This window comes from Micromys minutus (genome assembly GCF_963924665.1).
Source record: "Micromys minutus genome assembly, chromosome: 9".
Lineage (NCBI taxonomy): Eukaryota > Metazoa > Chordata > Mammalia > Rodentia > Muridae > Micromys > Micromys minutus.
In genome coordinates, this window is record NC_137978.1 from 20,007,911 (window position 1) to 20,024,572 (window position 16,662).

At 35.9% G+C, this 16,662-nt stretch overlaps 1 protein-coding gene across 1 annotated transcript in view; it reads right to left on the bottom strand.

The window, feature by feature from the left end:
- Positions 1-16,662, bottom strand: part of CNTLN (centlein) — a gene marked incomplete at its 5' end in the record, with an annotated part of 250,033 nt that overhangs the window by 81,318 nt on the left and 152,053 nt on the right. Inside the window, 3 exons of the mRNA XM_080921559.1 lie at positions 710-1,245; positions 4,304-4,395; positions 9,589-9,689. Coding sequence (XP_080777685.1) covers positions 710-1,245; positions 4,304-4,395; positions 9,589-9,689 — 729 coding nt within the window. The remainder of the gene's footprint in view (positions 1-709; positions 1,246-4,303; positions 4,396-9,588; positions 9,690-16,662) is intronic.

The following is a 16,662-nucleotide window of genomic DNA, read 5'->3' on the forward strand; positions in this document are numbered from 1 at the left end:
TTGCCTCTATACTTCCAGCCAGGTGTAAGACCAAGAAATGTATAGACTTTTATTATTCGTCTCTTTATATTTAATGGGGTCTAAACAACACAAGAATACCGATCTGTGCATCTCTTAAGAAATCTTTAACTTCGATCCTCTTAGAGTTTGTACAATGACTTTGCATAATTCACACATGAAATAATTAGTGAAGATGGTTCTTAATCTAAAGGCTGTTAAACAGCTTGTAGACATCTGGTAACAAGCTGAAATGGGTCATTCAAAATTTATCTAACTAAATTAAGGGGGAAAAATGTTTCTCCTCCCAGGTTGGCATGTCACAAGATAACTAGACCGACTTAGTAGGCTTGCCTGGGAATCCTTAGCTGTCAGTGGTGAATATGCAAAGGGCCAGCAAATTAAATCAACCTGCCAAACTGTCAATTTCAAGCCTCATGACTGCATGAAAATAGCATCACTGGAAGAAATCAAGCATTGCCTTTTTTTGGGTTTCCTGGCACCTATTCAAATACTCATGCAGTTGTGGCTAATTTTGCATGCAAATTTCAGTCAATAAGCTCAGAACAAGACCTCCCAAGATATTTCAAAGGCTCTGACAGTATTTTTTCTGAATACCAAATCGACAGTAGTTGAAATTCAATCTCCATTTGCCAGTGCTTTACAGATGCACACTGTCCCCACCACAGAGCTAAGTTAATGAGAGCCTTACCTGCCTTCACTCACATCCTCCCAGCCGTCCTTGCTGAGGTTCTCCACATGGCTCATAACCTTGATGGAGTGATTGAGAACAGTATGGTGGCGACCCACAGAGCACTTTTTCTTGGCAGCTTTAAATTTAACCTTGGTAGTGGCTGTCTTGCAGTCACAGGGCCGGGCTCTCACGTCTGTGGTAGCCATCTCAGATTTAGCTCTGTCTGTTGGGCAGTGTGCTTTCTCCTCTGGACTCACCACCTTTTCGTTGTTTTCGTCTCTGAAAGCCTGAGCTTCTGCCACTTGTCTCCTCAGGGTTGTGACTTCCCTCTCCAGAGCAGCGATTTTAGTCTGAAGCTCACTTCTGTCGTGTTCTACATCCTTGCTCACCTTCAGTAGTTGCTCTAGCTCCTTTTCTCTTGCCTCAGAGTCTTCTTGATAGTGTTTTAAGTGTGATTTCAGGAAATCATTTTCTTTCTTTAATTTCCTGCTCTCTTCTTTTAATTTTCTTGAGTTTTTCTCAAAAGATTTTAGCCGATTTTCCAACTCAATGACCTAAGCAAGAAAGTTTAATTACTCCTTTTAAATTTAGATCCATAATCTACACAATTTTTAATTATCATTTCTAACTGATGAAAGTTCCATTTAGCACAAGGACAAAATGAATCCCAGGCACTTACTTTCTAAATAATTCTAAGGTGATGCAGATAGATATATTCAGAAATGCAATAATGCATCTGCTGAATAAAGGACAGATGGTAAGGGAAGTTAAATCCTATGCAAAGTGATCAGAGCTAAGGAGGTCGACAAGCTGCAGGGTTTTCTAAGGTTGGAGGTACTTTGGGTTTACATTCTAACCCAGGCATATCCTCTGAAAGCACATATTTTCAGAGAAAAGCTGTTTGTAGTCTAAAAGTAGGCTCATGGTGAAACTATTAGTAAAGAACATTTCTTTAGCACTTGACAAACATGCTAAGATGTGGTAACAAATAAATGACCCAAAACAGTTTTAGCTCTATATTAGAACAGTACTATTTTAATTCTCCTGTGATCCTTATTTCAAACAATAAAATATTTTTGTAAAAATCATGTTCAGTAATCTAAAATTACAATAATTTGAAGATTGCTTATAAATGAAACATTTCTATTTTATTTCAATAACTATTTCTCTTGTTGTAGGGCATAGAGATGGTCAAAGGCCTCCAGGCTCTTTGTCTCAACAGCCACTGGGAAGACACATGTGTACACCTAAAGTAATTCATGATGCTATGGAAATGCTGTAAGTGACCATCAAGGGCAGAATGTTATAACTTACAGGAAGCTTGGAATTAGAGAAACTCAAAAACTGCTCTTGCAAAGGCGCCCTGACCCATTATTTGAGCCCACAAAACAACTAGACACAGAAGAAATGGCATGTCTGTCTTCTTTATGCACCTGTACACTGGTCCAAGAAATAGAGATGAGTTGTTATCACTAACCTTAGTTATTGAAACATCTAGAATTCCACAAAGAACCAAAGGTTCAGACAACTCTATACATCCAAATGCAGATAGTTATCCATGAGGCCAAATAGGCTGTATTCTCAAGGACTGACAAATCAACAACTGAACACTTTACTGGACCACTGTGACAGTAGCTCTAAGCTGAAATAACAATGGGGCAGGACCATACCTTGACTAAGACTGATGAATTCACACCTGTATTTTAAGCTATATTATGGACTATAGGTGTAAGTTTTTAATTCATTACTTTTCATAATGCATCTTTGTGGCTGAAGAGATACCTTACACAATAAAGCACTCTGAGGTTTGGTCCCAACACACACACACATACACACATACCAGTGCATTCTAGAGCTGGAAGGCAGAGAAAGGTAGATTCCTGCATCTCACTGACCACCACCATACTTGATGGGTGAGTGAATATCAGGCCAGTAAAAGACCTTGTGTTAAAAAAAAAAAAAAGATAGGAAGGAGAGAAGGAGGGGGAGAGCAAGATTGTAAGGGGAGGAAGGGAGAGGGGGAAAAAAGAAAAAAAAGAAGAGAAGGAGGAAAAAAACAGATTTTGCTTGAAGTGGTCTTAGACCTCCATAAGCACATATCCCTCTACACACATACATACAAGAAGGAAATTCAGATGAGTCTGATGTTGGAGGATCTAGAACCTACTAATCAGGACAGGAAGGCCAGCCTGTGCTATAGGATGACATCAAACCCACCCTATGCAAATTAAAGTCCTATATTAAATATCTATCTATCTGTTTATCTCTGTCTCTATCTCTGTAGGCAGATAGGTTTGCAGTAAATAACTTGCCTAGCCAGCATAAGACCCTAAATTCAATGCTTAATACCATATGAATATAAACATTAGTTAGTTAAAAATAATACATTTAACTATAAATTAATTTTACAAAGGTGACTGACACAACTGTATAAAGTTATTGTTTAAAAGTAAAAAATTAACATGCTAATTTGATTCAAATCCAGTGAAAATAGTTGCTATTCTTTTCTTGGGCCTTAAATGCATTTCTGGGCCCATAGTGTTATTCGTCTATACAAATAAAATTATGTAAAAACAGAAAAGAAAAATGCTATTCTGATGTAAAGCTGACACATTAATGGAAAGCACTCAATACCCTAGTTAATGGAATATGGATGACTTTTGGCCTTCACTTTGCTAAGGGAGCACACTTCACTCTCTACCTACATGTTGACCTGCTGTGTCCTTCAGTAGTACTGCAACGACATCCTTTGCTACAGGGCAAGTCTAAGGACCTACAGAATTGCTGTAGTTCATGAGGAGTTCCTCAAAGTCTATCCATCAATACAAAAGATAAAGGTAGATAAATTGAAATTGTGGATATGCACGTCCATTTTGAGTTTTGTTTATGAATATATGATTTAGAAAAACTCAAAAGTAAACCAGAGTAGCCACATAACAACCAAAGAGTAAATTATTTAAAGATAAACTTTTAATAATAGAACTAATGGATGTTCATACACTTGAAACCACTCGTTGAACCTGATAATATACTCTGTACAACAAAACTGAGATGAATGCCACAATTCGAAAACTGCATTTTACTTTCAGTGACAGCACTGCTGTGCAGTGACTACAGGCTGACATGAGTTGTCCTGTTAAAATACAGAGAACTGTACAAATCATGAGCCGAATTTCATTGACAATAAGACATTTCCACGTTTACATTATAGAGACGTCAGCATTCTACTGTGGCAGTGCTGCACGTAAGAAAGCATCTATGCCGCCGCAGAAGAGCAGGCTCTCCTCACGCACCTTAAGGTAAACAGCTCACTTACAACTAATAAGCACATAGATTCCAAATTTCGTTAACTTCTCACCTTCTCATTTTCTCCACTCCATCCATAAAAATATTTTTAATCTATGTCCAGAGAAGCACAAGTGTTTATACATTTATTTTACTAACATTGATTTTTTTTTACCCCATTTTGGCAAGCCAATGATTTTGAATTATGAATTTAAATTAAGGATTCACACAAGGTTTAAGTTCATGAGCCCTCATTTTAAAATATAATTCGTTATGGTAAAATTCAGATTTAACTTGCTCAGTTCAATATCTTAAAGATTAGACTACCTTCTGTAATGTCTGCTCCGATATTGCTTTCTCATTCTTCTCTGGAGTACTCTTCTTGACCCCAGCATCTTCATGGTGTCTAAAGAGTTGTTCTGGAAGCAAATAAATAATATATTATGGTACATCATATATTGCTGAAACACTGCACTGTCAGTTTAAAGGGAAAGGTTTCCTGGTTTTTCAATTATGAATAATCTAGTCTATTTTTCTTGTCAAGTGCTTGGTCAGAATTAAATGGTGACCTTTCTCAAGAGTTTGTTTTGTCATATAATTACATGTCTTTGTGGTGTCCCTCTTTTCCTGCAGTGGTAAGACTTTCAAAGGTACAATAGATCTGCGGGTTAACAATGCTAGACTTTCCTTCCTGTGCTCATTCTCTATAAACTATTCCACCTTTACCTTAAAAGCAGAATCCACTGCCTTTTTATCTATAGCAGCTACTAGTTTTGTTCTGCTTATCCTGTTCCCTGCCAGGAAGATCAGAGTGATTGCTGAACAAAGCAAAGAGTAACGGAATTAGAGACTGAAACCCTGACAGCGCAGGAGATTTCCTTCCATGGAAAGGCCTTGTACTGGTGGGTTAAACCTTAAAAACCTCAATTCGAGAGGAGCCGTGGCTTCCTAAGAAACAAGCCCACATTCAAGGATGAAATTACTGGACAAAGCACTCCTGCAGGGGCTGGTAACTACCACAGCCTCCTCAGCACAGCAAATCCTGCAACTAATTTACAAAGTTAAGGAAAACACTGTCATACATTTTTCATTAATATTAAAATTCACTCAAATTTATAACTGTCTTCTTTACAGATAAGTTAGTGATTAACTTACCATTCTTTACTGAGATCCTTAATTATTTTAAAGTATAATGTTCCTAAAGAACAAAACAGGGAACAGAGAATTCCTAACAGTGTGTTAGCTTACTTTTGCTTTAAAGTAAGCCAGACTGCTGTAGGTCAATGTGAAACTTTGATTTATCAACAAAGAAAGAGAAAACAATATTATTCTCTGTAGAGTACAAATCCTCCTGATAAAAACAGTGACTAACAAGTTTGTTAGAGTGAATTAGGCATTTCTTTTGTCTTTGAAACATGACATACTCAATTAAAACTTCTCTGCTCAGGAAATAAATAGAACACTATCCTAAGGATAATAAAAGCTAGAATAGGTAGAGTTTGCCTCTTGGGGACCACGTACCTTTACCTTGATAATAATCCATCAGCTCCCAAGCTTCCTTTTCTAGTCCCCTAACACTGTGATGCTGAATTCATTTACAGCACTCTTCAGCAATATAGAAATAATATGCAAATATAATTCATCTGTTCTAGTCATTTAAATCTCTCCTATAGTTCAAGATATTTATCCTTAAAAATAACATAATAATACTATATTCATATCACATACCGTACTAAAAACATCTGTATATTGTTAATACAAAAAACAGGGAGGGATGATTTTTAAGGTAATTTCCTTGCTTTTTATTTGATTCTAGGTATGTTCAAGGCTTGCTGGACAGAATGTCTGAGTATGTTCACCTGTGGATTTATTTTCCTTTATAGCTTTTATAAAAGTACAGAAGCAGTTAAGACTGGAATGTGGAGTGAGGCAAAAACATGCCCCGGATGTGGGACAAGGGGACCTGATTAAGACAATGAGGTTTCATTCTATGTGACATGTACTCTATCATATGGTTTAAGTGCTGTAATTTTTACTAGAATTAAAATTCATTCTGATTTATGTTCTTTCTTGCTCAGGATTTTTTTCTCTTTTTCTGCTTTTAACTACTTTTTTATTAATGGCTTGTTCATTTTAATCTGCTTGATTTACCAAGAAGTTAATGGTATCCCTCTCTCCCTTCTTCCCTCCCTCCCTCTATCTCCTTCTATCTCTCTCTTTCTGAGTCTAAGTGCACTGAAATAAACAGAAAATAGATTTGTAAGAAAAAAATAAATACCACACAACTATGAAAACTACAGGAGGGCCAAATGGTCCAAACTTCAGCATCCTCAGCATAAGGAAAAGGAGATGGACCAGGACTGTAGAATTTTGTTAGGATAGAAAATGCCTTTTATGGAAAGTGAGTGTGTCTGAAAGACAAACAATGCCCAGGACACAGGTGATGCAAGGAACTGAAGTAACAGGGAAAACTGTCTTTCTATGTCTTCAAGTTCTCAGAAGAACAGATGTTGTCTTTAAAGAGCAAATACTTTTACACTTGCTTTTCTCTGAGCTAAACCTTTGTTAGACAGAGGAGACCAAGTCAGATAAGATAATTCACACAGCACCGGAGCCTTGTGGATATGTGCAAAGGATGGTCAGAAATATCTAGGTTCACATTGCTCAGCATAGTTGGGGTACAGAATGCTCTGCACTCAGACTGGGGAACAAAGACTGAGTTCTAGGTCAGCCTGGGCTACACAGAAAGATTCTGTCTTATGTCAAAGTGGCATTAGTTGGGCTATTTTTTCCAAACCCTAGTTCACCGAACAATTAATCTAAATTGTTCTGTCTTTTACTGTTTTAATCAATGTTTTACTGTTAATTATTCTTATCATTCTTTTATATCCTAATTTTAATTAGAGTAATACATTATCTAAAAACTCTTATCATAATTTTTCTGACTTTTTTATTTTAACATTTAATCACTAAAACAAAAACATTTATAAAAGAGCTTACAATCATTTTTGATAAAATGTGAACATTAGTTTAACATTTTAAATTTGATTTCAACTAGCTTTATTTAAAATACTTAATGGCAAATACAATAACTGGTAAACGGCCCCAAATCAGTGTTTATTATTATTTTATAAGACTAGTGTGTTTTTAATTGGTATCAAATATAAAATTATTTGCCATTCAATAGTAGAATTTTTATATTAAGTGAGAAAATGGAATAGTGTTACAGTATAAACTGTATCAAGCCAAATGAAACAAATCACTATTTTCTTGAATTACATGTGCTGATTTTTATAGTATGCTAAGTGTATTAACAGCTAATATCATTGAAACTTATTTGATATTTTCTATTCTTTATGTTTCTACTGATAAAGAAGTGATACCCATGTTTTTCTGTTTTTTTTTATCTCTGACACAATTTTAAAACAATCAAAAGTGCTACCAAGAATACAATTTAGTAGAAAATAACCACCTGCATTTTGTGTATCTATTTCAGTAACTGAACAATACTTTTCTGTGATTTCTAATCATAACACATTAATTAAGTAGGATAATTTCTAGCAAGCATTGCCTTTTTTGTTTTAGTTTCTTTGCATGTATCTGAATCTACTGTCAGTTCAGTCAAGTTGCACATGAGAGTTTGTTTTGCAGTTTTCTTATGTGAAGAGTAACAAATATTTTATCCAAGTCAGGTTTTTCATTAAATGGCTCTCTCACTATTTGCTAATGGTAATTTTGAATATATTACATAATTATACCACATGGTTCTTTCTATTTTTTATTTTTATTTAATAGAAAATAGGTAGTTCTCCCATACAATACACCCCAATACATTACACCCCAATATAATACACCCCAATATGATATAGTATTCCTCCATCCACTACTGCTCCTCTCCCTCACCTGCCCTCTACCCCAGATTCACCCCACTTCATTTCTGCTTCAGAAAAGAGCAGGCTTTCATGAGATGGCAGCCAATCAAGACAAAACAAAAGCAGAACTTGTGGGAGTGTCCAAACAATTGTTCTGATTTTTAAAAAATTTTCATCTAAATTTATATTGTATGTTCAACACAGTTCCTCATGAATTCCCTTCTTTGTTATCAATGCTTGCTGCTTCTCTTAGTTCCCTTTGACCCTCAAACAGTTCTACTTTTACATACCTGTCACACCCAGCTATACATACATAAGCCTATATACGTATATACATATGTAAGACTATAAATGTGTGCATGTGTAATATATATATGTATGTCACAAATAAAATAAAACATAAGATATTTGTCTAAGACTGACCTAATTTACATCTACTGTCCACTTTCTTCCACATAGGAACAACATAACTTCATTTTTAAGGCTGAAAAAATGTCACTGTTTGCATGTACCACATTTGTGCACCCACATCCTCTGCTGTTGGGCACTTAGGTTGCTTGGCAAACGTAGCTTCTAGCACAGTGCGCAACAAGCACTGATGTGTAACAAAGTATCTCTCTCCAGGATGTTCGCATGGAATTGGGAAGTCACAGTGTTTCCTTTGCTTTCTTCAGTTGAGCCTTATTGCTTGAAAGTTCATCTACTCCTGTTTTTGTTTTCAAAACATTATAGCTATTTTGAACAACAAGTCAAACTCTTCAGGATCCCAATTATTAAGGAAGATATAGGAATATGTTTCAGTAGGAAGAAACAGAAAAGATCCTGACAAGAGAAGGCAAAATGAAAACAAGAAACCATGTTTCAAGAGCTAGGGAAGGAGTATGTATATTAATGGAAAATAAAAGTGTAAAATAAAAATGTTAAAATACTGGCTGAGAAAAAGCCAGAGGAAGAGTTCCTTAAAAACGATCACTGGGGGTGGTGACACCTCAGTGGCACAAGTCAGAAGGAAACTTGCCTCTTCTGGAGATACTGAGGTCACTCAGTACATATAACTGCCTTCACTGTTAATAAGGGGGCAATCTTAAATTGGCAACATGGGTGTGTCCCATATCATGAGACAGGATGGCCACAGTGGTTTGCACATTTGAAATGAGCAAACTTTTCTTCTAAGTTTAAGATGGTGGTCCCATAAAATTAGAACTAAATACATTCAATGACTTGTAATAAAAACACATACACAAAAGAGTGAATCACCAAGGTTAAACACAATTATAAAATTGTGTGCAAGTGTAACTAGAAAAACTATGTCAATGAACAATAAAATTAATTATCTTTTACTCTTATCTTTGCTTACATTTTTATATTAAATTAAGAGGGGGAGAGAGGCAAGCATGTTTGTGGAGGCTTACAGTCCACGTGTAAGGAGCAGGGAGGGCACTGAGGACTCCACAGGCTTCCTCCATCTTTCCTTAAGGTCTGGCTTGGCCTCAGTTCCTCAGGCCTGGGCATCACCAGCAGGCCGCTGGGCCACATCACAAGTACTGGCTACAGGCTAAGAGACTGGGGGCCTGTTCAACGTGGGATATTTAGGAGCTCATTGTATTTGATTTTCTCATGAGACACAAAAATTGTGTTATAAATCAGTAAACTATAAAAAATGAAAAATTAAGTAAGATTCTTAAATTGAAAGAAAAATTAGATATTAAGGCTAAAGATTTATTTTACTTAAAAACTTACCTTCTCTTTTCTCTGCCATGCACCTATTCAGTTCCTGTATTGTTGTTTTATCAATAGACATATGTATTTTAAGCTCATCCAATTCATCCTGAAGATTCATCCTATGAAAATTTGAACAATTAATAATTACACAAAATGTGTACTTAAGTGAATAGTACAGTAAAACAAAACAGCAAAGACAACTGAAAAGTAGAAAAGACTGGTAAGATAAAAGTAAAAATATAATAATTACACATGTTCATTAATTTTTATCTAGCATACAAATTGATTTCTATGAGGGCATGCTAAATACATTTTTTTATTTTTGGCATTTTTATATATTTATATATTTCAATTTCAAATATATATATTTATTTAAATATTTATATATTAAATATAAATGTATATGTATTACAATATATACTATTAAATTAGATAATATCATATTATTAAATTTATATAACTATGTAAATAATGTTTATATATTTCAATTTCAAATTATAAATTCATATATTTCAATATTTAGCCTGAATTTTGAATTCATAGTTTTACCTTGGCCTTTTCTATGCTGGGATTATTAGCACGCAACAACATGACCAGATAAAGAACTATTTGTGTGTGGAAGGGCTGTTGTAAGTGGGTAGAGGGTAAAACCACTAGAACAGAGACCACAGGAAGGAAAAATGTGTTGATGGGGAGGGAGGGAGTGAGGGAGAGAGGAAGGGAGGGAGAGAGGGAGGGAGAGAGGGAGTGAAGGAGAGAGGCAGGGAGGGAGAGAGGGTGGGAGGGAGAGAAGGAAGGAGGGAGGGAGGGAGGGAGGGAGGGAGGGAGGGAGGGAGGGAGGGAGGGAAGGAGGGAGGGAAGGCAGAAGTATCCATGTGACAAGACCATGGACAGGAAGCTACACAGCGGGTAAGAGGGAAGGGTTCAGCTTGTGAGGGATCAACAAAGGTGATTTACTCATTTAGGTTTGAAAATGTCATAATGAAATGTAATACTTTGCACGTTAGCTAATTTTATTAAGCTTTCAGGAGCTAGGAAGACAGCTTAGTCTGTAAAGTGTATGCTGTACCATCAAGAGGCTCTGACTTGTATTTCTCACACAGTGTAAAGAGTGTGAAAAGGGTGGCATATGCTTGTGATACGTGTCTGGGAAGGCAGAGTCAGAAGGATGCCTGGGCCAGCCAGTCCAACCCCTGAAAACCCTGTTTCTACAGTAAGTCAGCACCAGGCAAGTAAAAACAAAACAAAACAAAACAAAAAAAAACACCTGGTGGATATCGATTTCGGAGAGTGTGTGAATCTGTACTAAAATCAAACCCAGGACTGACCGAGGCCTCCCTCCCATGTCATGAGGCCACCATTAGTATAAATGATGATGATCCCAACAAACAATCGTCTCAACACAGAAATATGAAAAAAGAGTGGAAAAACCACAAATAGATGCATTAAGCAAGGAAATACAGGATCTGAAGAGACTGGGCAGAGTCCCAGAGGTGAGAAACTTGTCGTCGCAGTCCCGAAAACAGAACAAGGAAGCAGAAGTAAAACCAGCAGAGCCTGAAGGCAGGTCTCAGTTGTTACTGTCAGACAGAAGAGAAGTTTAAAAGGCTTTAAGAGAAAATGCAAAAACTTTGGGATATCCTTAAAAATTATATGTTCTCTGGTATACTGGAGGGAAAAGAACTACAGGTAAAGATCATAGAAAACCTCTTCAATAAAATAATAGCCTAGAACTGTCCACATCTGGGGAAAGATATAGACATCTCATTATTTAGAACTTCAAATATCTATTCATGTGTTTTATAAAGTCAAGGATATGTTTTATTTGGAGACTTGGGAAGGGGAATAGGGAAGGAAGTAAAGAAAGAGAGGGGGCAGAGAAAAATAAGAAAGAGAAGAGGCTGGCCAAGAACTCATGGAGAGAGAGAGGAGGAGGGGAAAGGGGAGAGAAGTAGAAAGGGGTCAGAGGGAGAAAAGAAAAGGGTCAGAGAGTCAGAGAGGCCAAACAGTCCCTTTTATAGCAAGCCAGGGCTATATAGCTGTTGGTAGGTGACTGTTGAGCAGAGCGTAGAAGGAATGCCAACATGTATGAGCATAGAAGTCAGTCACCATGGCATAGAATAGCTTAGTTGTTAAAGTACAGGACAAAGGAGGGACATTGCAATCTGCAAAAGAGGAGTATATAAAGACATTAGACAATGGTATATCTTTAATTAAGGATTTCTAAATACCAGAAGAATATGGAGTCATATATTTTGGGTCCTGAAAGTAAATAATGTCATCCAAAACTGTTGTACCCAGCAAGGTTTTGTTTCAAGTTAAAGACCCTTCAGGATAAGAAAAAAACAAGAAAACTCATGGTCATTAAACCAGAATTACACGAGATGACTGAGGGAATCTTATACCCAGAACAGAAAGAATTAAGTAAAAACCATCATTAAGAGCATGAATAAAACCACTAGAAAAGAGATAATTCAGTAAGAAATTAAAAAAAATACTAACTAAAAACATCAAATTTACAAGGTAAAAAAGAAAACATATTCAAAGCTACTTGAAAATCAGAATGAAGGGAAAATTTTTATGCCATGTATGGGAACAGCACATACTTTTATAAAAATAAAATACACTAGACATTAAAAAGATATTTAGGTCCCAATGTAAGTGTAGGTGACTTTTAATAGCAAGAATAACAGAAGACTTAAAATAGCCAAAGAGACCTAAGCAAAATATACTGACTACAGAAGATTACAGTATAACAGTTCTGCAGTGGTTTAAAGGAATGGCCTCTGTTGGCTAAGATATATATACATATATATATATATATATATACATGTACTTGTCCGCAGTTGGTAGAACTTTTGGAAAAGCATAAAAGTATGCTGTTGATGAAGGAGTTGTGTTACACACAAACACAGGCACACTAACACACACACACACACACACACACACAGAGACAGAGACAGAGACAGAGACAAACAAGAGAAAGAGACAGGTAGACAGAGAGAAGAATTTGGGAGGGAGAATGACCTATGATAACATTACATAGATGTGTACCTTGACATGCATAAACAGAACACACACTTCTGTTCATACTTGTACCACAGATCATGTACCGACTTGTTGCACTACATTTTAACACACCTATGATTACTATATTGTGTTAAAGAAATATCTAAACAAAATATATAATGGTATTTTCATTGGTTCATCTGCCAAAGCTATACAGCACATTGCATATATCATAAGAATATTCTATCCACAAGTGTGAATTTAATAATTCAATCAGAAAGTCTAGCATTTTTCTTCTGTAACTAATATAGGTTTTGTTTGGAATATATGACAATATACATTTACACCAAATGATTATGCTAGAGAGGACACAGCTACCAGCAGGCTTGGTGCTCAGCAGGGATGCATTCTTCCTTCATAGCTTTGAATTTTATCACCACTTCCCCAGGAAACACACATAAAAAGCAAAGTATAGCAATTTTTCCTTCATAAAATTCAAAATACCTCAGTGTCTTAGTCAGGGTCTCTATTCCTGCACAAACATCATGACCAAGAAGCAAGTTGGAGAGAAAAGGGTTTACTCAGCTTACATTCCATATTGCTGTTTATCACCAAAGGAAGTCAGGACTGAAACCCAAGCAGGTCAGGAAGCAGGAGCTGATGCAGAGGCCATGGAGGGATGTTACTTACTGGCTTGTTTCCCCTGGCTTGCTCAGCCTGCTTTCTTATAGGACCCAGCCCATAGATGGCACCACCCGCAATGGGCTGGGTCCTCCCAACTTGATCACTAGTTGAGAAAATGCCTTACAGTTGGATCTCATTTTGGCATTTCCTCAACTGAGGTTCCTCTCTCTGATAACTCTGGCTGTGTCTAGTTGACACACAAAAGCAGCCAGTACACTCAGGAAAAGAAGGAGGTGGAGGTATCAGAGTTATCCTAAAGCTCAGTGAGGGCCAACTAGTACCCTTGGTCAAAAGAACAGACATTTTGATATTAATATTAACATGTCATCTTGGGAGCAACTAAGAAAGAAACATTCCAGTTGGACAGTGATGTGTTTGTGTGTCAAGTTGACAAGAGGTCAGTCATCCTGGCTATTTCTGTGTCAGCTTGACCCAAGCTAGACTCCTTTGGGAAGAGGGAATGCCAGTTAAGCAAATGCACCCACAAGATTGCCCTTTATGTAGGCCAGTATATGGGGCATGTTCTTGATTACAGATTGTTGTGGAAGTGTAAACAAAACTAACCCCTTCCTCCCCAGCTGTTTTTTGTCATGGTATTTGATTACAGCAACAGGAAGCCCAAGAGACTGAAAGACTTCATTTCTCTAGGAAGCTTTTGTAGATGGTCATTCCCGAGTCTGTTCACTTCGTATTATATCACAGTAAATGACTGCCAAGACATTTTCTGAGTCCTTCTAATTCTGAGTTTATACTAAGAACTCATACAAGGGAATTCTAATTCCCCAGCAACATATTTAGATATCTACATAGTATATCTAATTTATTATATTTATATAGCATAAATAGTAAATTAATACTTAAATATTAAAATGCATAATTTGGTAACATTATTTACAACATAAAATGTTAACTCTCAGTCGTCTATTCCAAAGCAAATGCCTCAGTCCTCACAAAATGTATGTACACTTTAAATGGCCTTAAAAGACAAAAGATTCTTGACCTAGAGGTCAATCCTAAAATTAATTATTTAATGTTACCTTTAAAGTTTGACTAGCAAAAAAAATTTAGGAATTTTCTGGAAATTAGATGGTATTTTTATGTATATGTTTAGTTACCTTTCCTAAATCCTCCAATTGATTTTCCTCAGTTTCCAAAATATATGAAAGCACCAGGTCCAAATTATTAAGGATAAAATAAAACTGGAATTTCAGTTTCTATTATAGATAATCCTGCTTGAGGCCAAGTCCTGTACAAGTTCTTTTCAGTCTCAAGTTCAAATTGCAGCTATAGCCTTGCATTTTTATGTAGTTTCAGATATTCAGAAATTACAGGCATATCTATTCACATTGTAAAATAGGTGTTCAAGCATAATGTTCAGTGTAAAAGGGTTTTTTTTTTCATTAAAAAAGAAAATGAGAAAATGGTCCAGTTTTTTACTTACCTATTTTTAGGGGCTCCAGGAGACCTCAAAAACTACTAGCCTAGTAAATCTTTTTCGCTTCTTTTTTTTTTTTTTTACAATTGTTTACTACAATGATAGAATGCTAATTAATAGATACCTTATAGAAACCAATACAGAAGTTAATAAATGCATGAATAATTATATGAATGTATATTTATTACACTGCTCAAATGAGACTACGAGAATAAAAAATGCAACATAATTTTCATATTAAGTTTTTGAAACATTTTAGTATTAGTTTATACACATACACAGAGTTCTTAAAATAAATCCAAGAAAAAGAATCAAATCATAAACTTAGAAATGCTAAGTAAAATAAAAAAATTAAAACTAGCAATACCAGAAAAATCTTTAATATTTCTTTTTCAGTTTTATTTACATTGATATTAGTATCTGTGTATAGGCATGTGTGTGAGTATAGGTACCCACAGAGGAAAGGCAGATCCCCTGAACCTGGAGGTACAGGCATTTGTGAGCTGCCTGCTGTGGGTGCTAAAAAATGAACTGGGGTCATTTATACTAAGAACTCATACAAGGGAATCCTGCAGGAAGTTCACACTGAGTGTAACTACTGAGCCATCTTTTCAAGTCATAACCAATTCTTAAATAATGGAAGAAATATGGTCTTTATTTTACCTCAAGCTAATACTTTTTTTTAGTTGAACAACTTTATTTAAAAAAAAAAGATAAATGTACAGATTTTAAGCATTTTTGCATAAAAGTATAGGAATGCATTTTGTCAGTACTTGATTTTTTTTAAAGGTTTGATAGTGTGTATTAAAATCTTATTAGTTACAATGAGCATAAAGTACATGTAAAACAAGATGTAACCTGGAATTAGTCAAAGTTTTCTTCGTGTGTAAAAGATTAAGCATAATGGTTTTTAATCTTCTTTCTTTTTTTTTTTTTTGGACTTTTTTTTTTTTTTTTGAACTTCATATAGTCTGTGAGTTGTTTCTGGGGTCTTCTGAGCTTTGTGGGGTTAGTATCCAATTATCAGTGACTGCATATTATGTCTGTTCTTTTGTGACTGGGTTATCTTACTCAGGATGATATTCTCTAGATGCATCCATTTTCTTAAAAATTTCATAAAGTCATTGTTTCTGATAGCTGAGTAGTACTCCATTGTGTAAATATACCACAATATTTGTATCCGTTCATCTACTGAAGGACATCTGGGTTCTTTCCAGCTTCTGGCTATTATAAATAGGGCTGCTATGAACATTGTGGTGCATGTGTCTTTTTGTATGTTGAAGCTTCTCTGGGTTATATGCCCAGAAGTCGAATAACTGGGTCTTCAGGTAGTACTATGTCCAATTTTCTGAGGAATCGCCAGACTGATTTCCAGAGTGGTTTACAACCCCACCAGCAGTGGAGAATTGTTCCACTTTCTCCACCTCCTCCCCAGCATCTGCTGCCATCTGAATTTTTTATCTTAGCTATTCTGACTGGTGTGAGGTGGAATCTCAGGATTGTTTTGATTTGCATTTCCCTGATGGCTAAGGATGTTGAGCACTTTCTTAGATGCTTCTCAGCCATTAAATATTCCTCAATTAAAAACTTTTTGTTTAGCTCTGTACCCCACTTTTTAATAGAGTTGTTTGATTCTCTGGTGTCTAGCTTCTTTTAGTTCTTAGTATACCTTGGATATTAGGTTTCTATCAGATGTGGGGACGGTAAAGATTTTTTCCTAATCTGTTGGCTGCCATTTTGTTTTGCTGACAGTGTCCTTAGCTTTAATGAAACTTTGCAATCTTATTAAGTCCCATTTGTCGATATTTGACCTTAGCACACAAGCCATTGGTGTTCTGTTCAGGAAACATTCTCCTGTGCCTATGTGTTCTAAGGTTTCCCTTACTTTCTCTTCTAATAATTTCAGTGTATCTGGTTTAATGTGGAGATCTTTGATCCACTTGCACTTGAGCTTTGTACAATGA